Source organism: Vipera ursinii (genome assembly GCF_947247035.1).
Source record: "Vipera ursinii genome assembly, chromosome: 4".
Lineage (NCBI taxonomy): Eukaryota > Metazoa > Chordata > Lepidosauria > Squamata > Viperidae > Vipera > Vipera ursinii.
In genome coordinates, this window is record NC_139514.1 from 49,050,264 (window position 1) to 49,062,701 (window position 12,438).

At 37.9% G+C, this 12,438-nt stretch overlaps 1 protein-coding gene across 1 annotated transcript in view; it reads right to left on the bottom strand.

Moving 5' to 3' along the window:
• Positions 1–345: 345 nt before the first annotated feature.
• Positions 346–12,438, bottom strand: part of ADAMTS5 (ADAM metallopeptidase with thrombospondin type 1 motif 5) — a gene marked incomplete at its 5' end in the record, with an annotated part of 48,076 nt that continues 35,983 nt past the window's right edge. The window contains 5 exons of the mRNA XM_083362548.1: positions 346–1,010; positions 2,113–2,288; positions 2,954–3,129; positions 3,697–3,880; positions 4,667–4,950. Coding sequence (XP_083218674.1) covers positions 440–1,010; positions 2,113–2,288; positions 2,954–3,129; positions 3,697–3,880; positions 4,667–4,950 — 1,391 coding nt within the window. The 3' untranslated portion in view covers positions 346–439. The remainder of the gene's footprint in view (positions 1,011–2,112; positions 2,289–2,953; positions 3,130–3,696; positions 3,881–4,666; positions 4,951–12,438) is intronic.

Here is a 12,438-nt window from a genome sequence, read left to right on the forward strand (position 1 = left end):
GCTGCTGTTCGTTGTAAGAAAATCAAGTGATATAAAGTGACATACCAAAGCAAAGATATTTACAAATAGTATAAAAGAAGCTATTGTAGAATCATGGGTAATTTTGACAAGTTGTCTAAAGACACCCTATGTTAGAGGTAGGTGAGAAAAGGGAGATGATTCTGTAACTGGATTTCCCATTATAACTTCTCCACTGGTTTATCCTCATATTTGCAGATACAAAGGGCTTGTAACAGCTAACACTTAGTGCTTTTGATATACTAAGCACCTCAGCTCATATCTCCTTTTGGTCCAAATAGGCTTGTCCTGCCAAGAACAATTGCCAAGAATATGAGAGAATATTGATGCATTGTCTTCCTTTTGTTTCTGGGTAGATCTTATGTCAATATGCCAAATAAGATTCAAGAAGACTCCTTTTGAAGAAGTCTGCAACCACAGGCTAACATTTTTTAAATAAACATTGTTTGAATGCTGAAGGTCTTTGAGACAGAAGACAGCCTTTAGCTAATTTTCCATTCCCATCTTTACACTGGACAGTTCTTGTATGCCACCCTGTATCACATGTTCGAGAACAAGAAAGCCACGGTCCAGTTATCCACTGGGGTTGAGCAAGTGACGGGCTAATTTTGTTACTACTGTTGTTATTAGTGACAGAATTTGTCATTTGGGTTTGCTTCTTTGGCACATAGAAACTATAGCGGACATCCACTGGTGTAGTTGGATCTGTTGCAAGAATCTGTACTATCAAGATCTCCTTGGTGCCTGTATGTCCCATGGCATGCAAGAAATCATCTTTGTGACTCCAGCCACTGTAGTTCATAACTGTTCCATTGAGGTCAATGATGGTTTCTGAAGTAGAGATCATGTATTTTCCATTGACAAGATATTCACTATTTTTCTTTTTCAAAGCCAAGTAAGCAGTGAATCTATTTTGGTCTTTCGTTTTGAACTGCCTTATTTTGATGTGTGTGGCTCCTTCTGGTATTTTAACAATATCTGTATAACCCTTACTGAAACAAAGGGAAAAAAATAAGTTAGTCAAGCAAAACGAAGACCTAGCATTTGTTCCCCAAAATGCAAAAGGCCTTCACTCTCAAGACTCCTTCCAAAGATTTAAATATAGCCTTTACTATCAGAAAGCTGCTTTAATGGGTATAGTATTCTTGGACTTTCAAAAACCTTTTGCAAAACTCCCCACTTAAAGCACCTATGCAGATCAAGCAGCCATGAGATCAGAGGACAAAGGTCCCTGGGATTAGTAATTGGCTGTAGAACAGAAAGAAGAAATAAATTGATGGTTTTCCCATTGGAGAAACATACAGAATGGAACATCAGCTTTTGGGTCTGAGATCACTCTTTTTCAATTTTGTTTATAAATGGCTGAGTGACATGTAATAGGCAGATAGCCAAATTTGTTGGCCTGAATAATAAATTCAAAAAAGATACTGTACTGCAAAGTCTTGAAAAGGATAATTACATGGATGAACCTAGTTCACTATTAATAAATGGAAGTGGAATAAAAAATGCCTTACATATACATCAATGGATACTTTTGCATGAATATCATGCTAAGAATCATTAGGAAATGATTATAAAAATAAAACTGTTGATATAGTCATTGCCTGATATGAATTTATGGTGGGACTGCAATTGGGATAGTTTGGTCACCATATCCCCAAAATCTAAAAATAAAAAAAAACTGTAGAGCTTAAGAAATCCAGAAGAAATACAACCAGGATGATTAAGGGGTAAATAAGTTGTCTACTAGGAAAAACTATCATACATGGGCTTTTTAGGGGGGGAAAATTGATAAAAGTATGCCTAACATAGACATTGTCAGTAAAATTCACTAAAACCAAATATGGAATGATTCTGGATTGTTAAAATAATGTATTTTGTAATTAACATAGTCCATGCAGTTTATCAGATGGGACAGGTACCAATTTACCTTTTCTTTTAGCACAGGGACGAATGTGACTAAAGTCTTGATTTCTGTCTCTTGAATCAGACAGTGGGACCATTGTAATACAAGATACAATATTCTTGACCATATGTTTGTTATGTATATCACATTTTTTTCTGAATTCTGCATAAATGCCATTGCCTACTTACCTCTTTTTATTAAAGTGCCCTATAATTTTTGTGCAACTGGAATTGTCTCCACCACAGATCCCACATTTATCATACTGGAGCTTTGAACCAATAATGCCGTCGCATCCAGTTCGTACACATTTTCCACGGACACATACTGAATTGCTATATGGCCTACATTCTGTTCCATCAGTCACCTGTTCAATAACATAACTATGTTTAAATTGAAATTTCTTTTCATTTTTAGTTGCACACTGCCACACAAACATAAACATTATAGATAAATATAGAACTTTGTTAATACACCTAATAATAGGTAAAGGTAAAGGTTCCCCCGCACATGCGTGCTAGTCATTTTCAACTCTAGGGGCCGGTGCTCATCTCCGTTTCAAAGCCGAAGAGCCAGCGCTTGTCTCCGTGGTCATGTGGCCAGCATGACTAGATGCCAAAGGCGCACAGAATGCTGTTACCTTCCCACTGTAGTGGTCCCTATTTTTCTACTTGTATTTTTACGTGTTTTCGAACTGCTAGATTGGCAGAAGCTGGGACGAGTAACAGGCGCTCACTGTTATGCGGCACTCGGGATTTGACCCGCCAAACTGCCGACCATCTGATCGACAAGCTCAGCATCCTAACCCACTGAGCCACTGCACCCCTTACACCTAATAATAGTTTACATCTAATAATAATATAGCATTAGACTAGCTTTCTCCAACTGCTTAAAGAAAGACAGTCAAGGCTACTTACATGCGGAGATCTAAAAGAACAGTCATATCCTCAGATTGACTTTACTCGTGAACATTCTTTGCATAAAACTTCAGAAATGTAAATATTTTATAAGCATGCAGAGTAGCTATTTTACCTTTTGTGAGAAAACTACATAGTAGCCAGTTCCTTTAGCTCGGCAGGTAAGCTTGCAAACGTCTCCTGGCAGCACTCCTGCATATTTTGGGACCCATTCTACAAATGTTTTGACACCTTTTGCATCTGACTGGTAACCATTTCTTGCTTCACATTGTTCTTGGCGGAAAGCTTTAGCTGAAGAAGAACAACTCATTTATTATTATTCAGATCTATGGGGATAGCATCTCAAAAGTTAATGTACACATCAGGTGTGTGTTATTTCTAACACCTTAGTACTGGAAGACTCAGATTCTATTTTAGGACAAAGCATTTAAAAACCAAAGACTCTTGCTTAATCAAAACCCATTTGTCTACCATTCCTCTCACTAGTGAAGTTCCACAGGATCCTTTTATAATGATTTGTGTGCAATTGATTGTAGTAATGTGAGCATCTGCACCATGTAAGCCACATATTGAGTTTGACATAAGATGGGTGGCCATCTGAACTTAATTCACAGCCCTTCCTCCCCAAGAACTCAATATGACATCTTAATTTCATTTCTTTTCTTTTTCTTTTTAGTCATATAGTAAGATTGGAAGAGGAGCTATTAATTTCATTATTATTGTTAAACATTTGGCATTCAGACATGCAAAAATGGACCGCTGGATTCAGGTTTTCCTTTTACCCAAGTCTTTTGCTATAATCTAACATAGCCTTTATGTGCTGCATGTGCTGTTATTTTTGGTTTATAGAAATCTTACCATTGGCAGGACAGGGCATGATGTTACAGGACCGATAGATAGCCCGTTTTCCTGTACAATATCGACCATTGTTTCTAGGTGCTGGATTATTGCAGTGTCTATAGGCGAACTGGACACCTCCACCACATGAACGAGAGCAATGTCCCCACGGTCCCCAGGATCCCCAGTTGCCATGGTTTGAAGCCTAAAACATAAAATTCAACATATTATAAAATGCCAATTGATGGTAGCTGGAAAAAAGTCAAGTATCAGTCATCTGTACTTAGGTTCCTAGTTTATAATTCTAACCACTTAGTTGTTTATTATTATTATTATTATTATTATTATTATTATTATTATTATTATTATTATTATTTTATTATTATTATTATTATTGTTGTTGTTGTTGTTATTGTTATTGTTATTGTTATTATTATTATGGTGTTTTGTATTTTAATTTTCCTTGAATAAACTAAACATTATTGTTGTTATATTTTTTTGAAAAAAGAACAATGTAGTCTTTAAAATAAAGGCACGTGACCCTGGTCAGTCATTGATCTTAACAATGTCGCAGGCTGTCCCATTACATGATAAGTCTCTAGATGTGCAGAAATTGGGAGAGACGATAATAAATTAATGCATGAAAAATGTTCAGTTAATCATTTAATGGACAATCCTGTTAGTCTATTAGGAAATTCTTCATCTTTTCAGTAAATTTGTTACACTAAAGATGGAAGCCCTAATCAGGTATTTAGAATGCTGCAGATATGCACCAGACATGTATGGTTGATAAGATAAAATTTTCAATAAAGTGAGAAAAAGAGAGCTCCAGTATCAATTGCACCCCTATAAAGGAATTTGGGAATCCTTGATTGACATTTCACTCTCCCAAGAAACATCAATTAAATGCGATTAATGTGATTAAATTACATATGCCCAGTGTGATTAAAACTTAACTTCATCTAGTTTAATAATTAAAATAGCAACATACCGAATAATATTTTTTCTTTGTCTTATCCACACATTTTCCTTGAAGGCAGATCCTTCCTTTTCCACATGGTGTCCCTTCCACAGCAGGAAGCTTCTTGGTCAAACACACCATTTGACCTTGGCGAACGACTGCACACCACAGACGAGAGCACACATCCATTCCAGGACACACTGTGTATTCAGGTCCAAATGCCAGTTTGCATTGGCGAATGGCATCATATGTTTGTCCTGGAAGTTCCTCAGGACCTAAGATATGTTTTCGTGGTTGATCCAGTAAACAGTTACCTGAAACAACAACCTCATTTATAATTTGTTTCTTTTCAAAAATACTTGCCATACCTCTGAGCTTTCCAGCATGATAAAATTATCAAAATTTCCTTTCAGCTCTATTTAGTAATCATATTTGCCCAAATCTGGCAATTTACCACTACATCCTACTTGTGTCTATCTATTGTAAAGCCTCTTCCTTTCTAATATAGCTAATCTCACAGATTGCCAGTCGTGATTAATTTATTTTAGCATAGTTTCACAAGAAGCCTGTGCTATAGACATTACACGTAGATTCTCACCATTGGTTTGAATTGCATTTCAATTTACAGTTGGTAGTATGAGTTACAAATTTTTTTGCTATTGCTAAGCACATTGATTTGTGCTTAGATTGTAAGCCGCGCTGAGTCTTCGGAGAAGGGCGGGATATAAATGGGATTAAAAAAAAATAGGACATGGAACTTTACTTTTCATGTGTGCTTGCTTCCATTTACCCAAAGTGACTTTGTGAGTGGGGTCTTCCATATTAATCAGTTGAATTTATAAATATATTTAAAAAAAACAACCCAAAATTGCCATTTGGGAATGTTGAGTCAGTACCACTTCTGTAAAGGTAAAGGCTTTTAAAGGAAAGCCAGTATAAGCATGGCTTAGAACTGTAGCCAACAAAATCATTTAAGAATAGAAGAAAAGCAGGTGAGAATCTTCTATTCAAAAACCAAACAAAATTGACACAGGAAAAACAATATTGATGGCAGGAATTCATTAAGCACGCTGAGAAGCAAGATGAGTCACAAAACTCAACAGCAAACATTCACTTTTTAAATAAATGTGAAAAGTTATTATCTCTGTTGACAGACTTAACAGATACTTTCTTGGAAATTGCTTGTAGATTTGTCTTGGGAATTCTGCTCTAGGTAATAAATAGTATGGAATACAGTAGGGAATACTGCTGTTTGGGGTTCAAATACACCTTTTCTTTTTAACTCTTCCCATTCTTTTTGTGAAGGTTTGGGCTGGCTTTTTTGATTATTGGAGAGAGATAGACCTTAATTTTTGTAACTAGCTATTGTTGTTTTGTTATTTGTGGTTCCTCAAACATAGTTTTCCGTTTTTCTTCTTATGCACGACTCTACTAGGACCAAATATGCACAGGATTTACAGCCTGAAAATCACGAATAGAGGGAATTATTCCAGCCCCTCACCTATAATTTTCATTTATACCAGTACAGAGGTATTTGACTAATCTGAAAGACTGTCTGCTTTGCTTATATCCCTTGTAAGACAAAATAGGTTGCAACATTCTTACTGTATGTGGCTGCTTGGGGTTTAATGCATCTTTATAGCTCTTCAGTTAAAATAATTTACCACAATCTGTCTTTCTTCCATTTGATCATGGATGAAAACATTTAAATAATAAATCTGAAGTCTGATGCTTTAGAAGCATAATGAGGATAGAGATAAGGACTCATCTTTAAAAGTTTCTTTTTCAATAAATCTATGTGTACTGTACATTTCCTTGAAGAACTAACCCATCATGTTTCAATGAGAGCTATATCACTATAATTATGTCACTTTATCAAATCGCCACACAAAATTCACAACCAGTGACATTTGTAACCATATATGCAAGCAATTTCTTTGGGGCAGTGGAACAAATTCGCAATCAATATCATTCCTTCAGGCAAACAATTTTTTTACACATACAAAAAAAGACCACAAAGGAAGGAAGGTATACAATTGTACTTAGAAAAGACAACCAAGTCCACGGTTCTTAGTATGTATAAAGAATAATTTATGGCTGCTAGCTTAGTAGAAAAGAAGATCACTAGAGCAAACTGAAAATCAAGCCTAACAAAGGTTTAGTTAAATAATTAATTCACTTGTGGGGTCTTTTTTTTGCTGCCTGTCCTAGGACTCTAGTGAATATCAAGGTGGACAAAGAAGATTTTAAACCTTCAGTTTTGCGTTTTAGAGATATGTTTTCACCTGAAAAGGAATTTGTTTTGGCTTAGAAGGCCTATAAGTCTACATGAGGCTATAGCCCCTGAATATTCAAAGCTACTTTGAAGGAGATGGTAAAAAGAGCAACAGCTGTTGCTAAACTCAAATATTTATCCCATCAAATCCCTGTTAGAATTTGAGTGTTTTAAAAAAAGACCTGTGACAAATATTCAAAATTTGATCCAATTTTACTTCTTTTTAGTCTTTCCTAGCAAGTGATTTTAGAATGTCTAGATCAGGGGTGTCAAACTCAATTTCATTGAGGGCTGCATCAGCATTGCAGTTGCCCTCAGGGGGCCGGGTGGGTGTGGCCTGGGTGGGCGTGGCCTACAGGGTGGGCGTAGCTAGAGTGCGTATGGCCTACTGGGTGGGCGTGGCCAGCTCTACATCGTTCATATCAAGGGTGCCTATGGGGGTCTGGGCAAGAGTGGGACAGATCTGAGGGTCTCTGGCAGGAGGAGGGTCTCTGGGCCAGGGCCAAGGCAGTGGGGGCCGTTCCCTCACTTTTTCCAGGATGGCTTTGCGGGCCGCATGAAACCACTTTGCGGGCCGGATCTGGCCCCCGGGTCTTGTGTTTGACACGTCTGGTCTAGATAGACACGATAAAGGAGGCATCATGATATAAAACGTAACAATGACCACTAGTCAAGGAGGAGTAAAACTGAGAGCAAGGGTAGGTGTCCCCCCCCCAAAAAAAATCCTGTTGTTCCCTTTTTGGAGAAACACATTTAGAAACTACAAACAAGTGTCTTTATTGTTTTTAAGACCCAATTAATGGTTTAGAAACAGTATTTTTGGTAGCTTAGCATGTGACACTCAATATTGACTTATTCTAACAATAAACAGAAAAATAAGTCTGCTGCTTTGCAAGTTGGCATTTGTTCTGCATGCGGACAGGGAAATGCTACAGTAGCCAAACAACAAGACAAGTGTCACTGCCCAGAAAAGAGCTGGTGGCCGCAAGGAATCCTGCAGGCTGCGGTTAAGAAATACTCCAGCAACTGTAAATAGAACCTGGAGCTTATAGTACAAGGAGCTACTGCAAGAACAGGTAGGATTCTTTTTACTATCTTAGGAAGCATTTATGTTTAGTTATACTGTACACCAAAGCATGTTCCTTTATTATAGACACTCCACAGAAGGGCAACCATTTCTTAATACAAGCTACCAACTTTGGAGAGAGAAGAAAGTCTCTGGATGGGCAAAAGCAGTTACTTCTGCTTTATTTCTAGCTAGCATACTTGGGTAGCCACATTACCCCCAAGAGAAGAAAACCATCATTCTTTCTTCCACTCCTTCCCTTTTTAACCACACAGGGGGGGGAAATTCCATAAACTTGAACTTTTGCCCATGCCTGCATGTTCTCCTGTTATTTTAATTTGTTTCATTATTTATAACATTTGTGATCTATATTTTCATTAGATCTCGTAATGTAAATGAATCAGAGCTTGTCGATCAGAAGGTCGGCAGTTTGACAGGTCGAATCCCGAGTGCCGTGTAGCAGAGTGAGCGCCTGTTACTTGTCCCAGCTTCTGCCAACCTAGCAGTTCGAAAGCACGTAAAAATGCAAGTAGAAAAATAGGGACCACTACGGTGGGAAGGTAACAGCGTTCTGTGCGCCTTTGGCATCTAGTCATGCTGGCCACATGACCACGGAGACATCCTCGGACAAGCGCTGCCTCTTCGGCTTTGAAACGGAGATGAGCACCGGCCCCTAGAGTCAGAAACGACTAGCACACATGTGCGGGGGAACCTTTACCTTTACCTTTAGAGATAGAATGTTGCTCTTTTTGTTACTAACTTTGTTACATTGCCATTGAAAGCTGATAAAATTTCAGTCAAAACAGCTGATGAAAAATAAAGATCAAGTACACACAGAAGAATCTCAACATTATTACGGTAATTTTTTTTTAAAAAAGCAGCCTGAACATAAATAGATAGGTTTTATTGTATTTCCAAATGAGGGTAAGATGAGGAATAGCTTATTGGAAAAGATTTTAGTTGTAGTTTTCTATTGCTTAAGGATATCTGTGATGTTGTTACTCGATATATTATTGGATATTGTAAACCAGGCTTTTGGAATTGGTGGCAATAAATAAATTTAACAATCACAATAACAGAAGCAGCCTTGGTTTGTAAAATTCTGTTAATATAACTTTACAATTAAGACAGCATTCATTGTTGTACCTTGCACCTCGACTATTTTGAAGGGCTAACACCAATCTTGTAATCGGTTTTGCAGTCAGTCTTCCCCTCCCCTCCCTTCTTTTTACTCTCTGAAAAACTTGGCAGAGAGCCATCTCTTCTTCCTGTTTCCATGGTCATTCCAGCATATCGCCATTACAGTTCCACAAATACCCTCTGAAACAGAATAGGCTATCAGGCACTTGAAGTGTTCCAGTGCAAAATTTCCTATCTTTCTACTGTGGAAAGTGGGTATAGAACAGGGGTCTCCAAACTTGGCAACTTTAAGACTTGTGGACTTCAACTCCCAGAATTCAGGGAATTGAAGTCCACAAGTCTTAAAGTTGCCAAGTGTGGAGACCCCTGGTACAGAAAACTCCCAAGCTGTCAAATAGTCACCTCTCCCTGACAAGATACAAAAGGGAATATTGATTACATTGCCATTCCCTCCTCCTCAAAGATCCAAAGTCTGATCCTCAGTGGGCATCAGGCCTTGATAGCTTGGGCCGACTCCATAGTCACCATGGTTGTCATGATCATCATGGTGGTCATGATCATCCAAGTCACTTCAGCCTCTAAACTCTTCCAAAACCATAAAAAAATCTACTGCCACCCCAACCACAACAGCATTGAGCAGTTCAGGCTGGGAAGCTTTTACACAGCAAGGAGGACAGTGCAGTAGCAGCAAACACACCTGAAAGCTCCAAGAGTCTCTCAGATGACAATATGTACTCTCCTATTGTTCCACCCTCCATAATTACCACAGGTAAGATCTGTAAAATAATGTCACAGTTCAAACTTTTCACAGTCCTAATATTCATCCACCAACACTCTTAAATATACTAGGTCACCAAAAATTTTAATGTCATCATGAACCTCTATCTTGCCTTAGCACCATTAGGAGGAAACACAAATTATCTAGTTGTTGTTGTTAGCTGCGAAGTCGTATCCGACCCTTGGTGACCCCATGGACAATGTTCCTCCAGGCCTTCCTGTCCTCTACCATCTTCTGGAGTCTATTTAAGCTCACGCCTACTGCTTCAGTGACTCCATCCAGCCACCTCATTCTCTGTCATCCCCTTCTTCTCTTGTCCTCAATCTTTCCCAGCATTAGGCTCTTCTCCAGTGAGTCCTTCCTTCTCATTAGGTGGCCAAAGTATTTGAGTTTCAACTTGAGGATCTGGCCTTCGAAAGAGCAGTCAGGGTTGATCTCCTCTAGGACTGACAGGTTTGATTGCCTTGCAGTCCAAGGGACTCGCAGGAGACTTCTCCAGCACACAACTGGCAACAGGTCCTGCCCCTTCAGATCATTTCAGGACCAAAAATGAAAAATCTAGTTTTGATACTGCAAAGTCAGTTTTTTTCTACATTAAGATACTTAACCTATTATTTTTCATTGGCTGGATTTTGATCACAGTCCTATTAATTTTTATCTGATTTGCCATCAGGACAAACAATGATAGCAGATTCCTGGTTTTTTTTTGTTAATGTGTAGAACTCATTCTAATTTTCCAAAGGAAAAATCATCCTATCAATAGAACATCTAGATAATGCTTCTGAGTACATATAGCACATCTGTGTTGAGGTCTGTGAGAGGCAAAAAGATTGTTCACAGAGGAAATGGAAGCTATTTAGAACTATGAATATTTTGATAGCAAGATTGCAGGAGATAAGCTCTAAATATCTCTGAAGAAAAGCACTTTGTAAATGAAAATCAATTTAGGCTTTGAATTCTATTCCCTGAAGAAAAGCTCAGCTATTTTACTTGCTACTTATTCATTCGTTCGTTCATTCATTCATTCAAATTTATCTGCTGCCCATCTAGTGGTTCAGGCAACTTTGAGCAGCTTTTAGCAATAGCAATGGCACTTAGACTTATATATCGCTTCACGGTGCTTTACAGTCCTCTATAAATGGTTTATAGAATCAGCATATTGCCCCCAACATTCTGGGCCCTCATTTTACCGATCTCAGAAGGATAGAAGGCTGAGTCAACCTTCAGCTGCTCAGGATCGAACTGCCAAACTGCTGGCAGTCGACAGACAGCAGAATTAGCCTGCAATACTGCATTCTAACCACTGCGCCACCATGGCTCTTTAACCACTAGAAGCCTAATTAAATACCTCTATGTCCTCTAAGAGGATTTAGAGATTACACTAAATTGAAGAAAGGGGGGATGGATGAGGGAGAAGATATAGAAGGATTCTATAGTAACCCTATTCTTGCCCATATGAGTAATTACTAAAAATAGCATTTCTATTGTTCATTCACAGATAGAATGTGGATTGGCATGAGTTGATGCAATTTAATTGCTCAATGAGAAACAAAAATTAATAGAAGAAAATAGGATAAAACATCTGATTGCATCAGTACTGCAAATATTCCCACCTAGTGATTTTCTAGACTTTTGCATGTAAACTCTGTTTTTCATCTATAAGTATTTTAGTTGCCATAACAACTGGATCCATTCCTCAGTTAGGTCATTTTTGTCTAAGCCTTCTGGAATTTAAAATAGTTAAGAACTGCAGTTGCTTTATGAGTGCACTGAAGCATTTTGTTAAAAAGTTGATGAATAATACTGTATGATAATAAGAAACAGTTCTTTGAAGCTGTATGAAGCATGCATTAAGAAAACCTAGGTACTAATGTCTGCTTAAGTAGCTTTGTAGTGTGTCACGTTTGTATCAATTATTCTATTATTTCATACTTTTAATCTACTGTTATCAATATTTAGGATTAGTTGCTGTTATCGTTACTTCATATTTGTTTAATACCTCTATTGTATATATTATCCAAGGCTCCTCGATTGGAGTTTCATAAATCCAAACAATTTCTGAGGGCAACAAAGACATTTTCTGTATTTCTTTTGGGCCCTTCATTGTTATTAGGATTTTGCATCTGAAATCGGATAACCTTATATTATTTGCTTTTTGTTTGTCTGTGTGTGTGTGTGTGTGTGTGTGTGTGTGTTTGAGTCAGTGGATACTTGTCAATTGCCTGGACAAGTCCCTGTAGTTAAGATTTTTTTCAGAAGTGGTTTGCTATTGCCTGCCTCTTAGTAGTGAGTAATATTGACTGGCCAAAGATTACATAATTGGCTTCATGACCAAGCTGGAACTAGAACTCACAGTTCTAACCACTACACCAAACTGGCATTATTATTATGGCTGGTCACTCAGTGAGCCAAATGTTTAGATTGGATTTAGCATTTGTATTCATCTCTCAAATTGTTCCCAAGGATCTGAGATAGCAGATGTTGTTATTTGATGGTGTTAAAGGTATCCTTGAAAAGATGTGAGCTGTTTCAAGTAAAGCTGC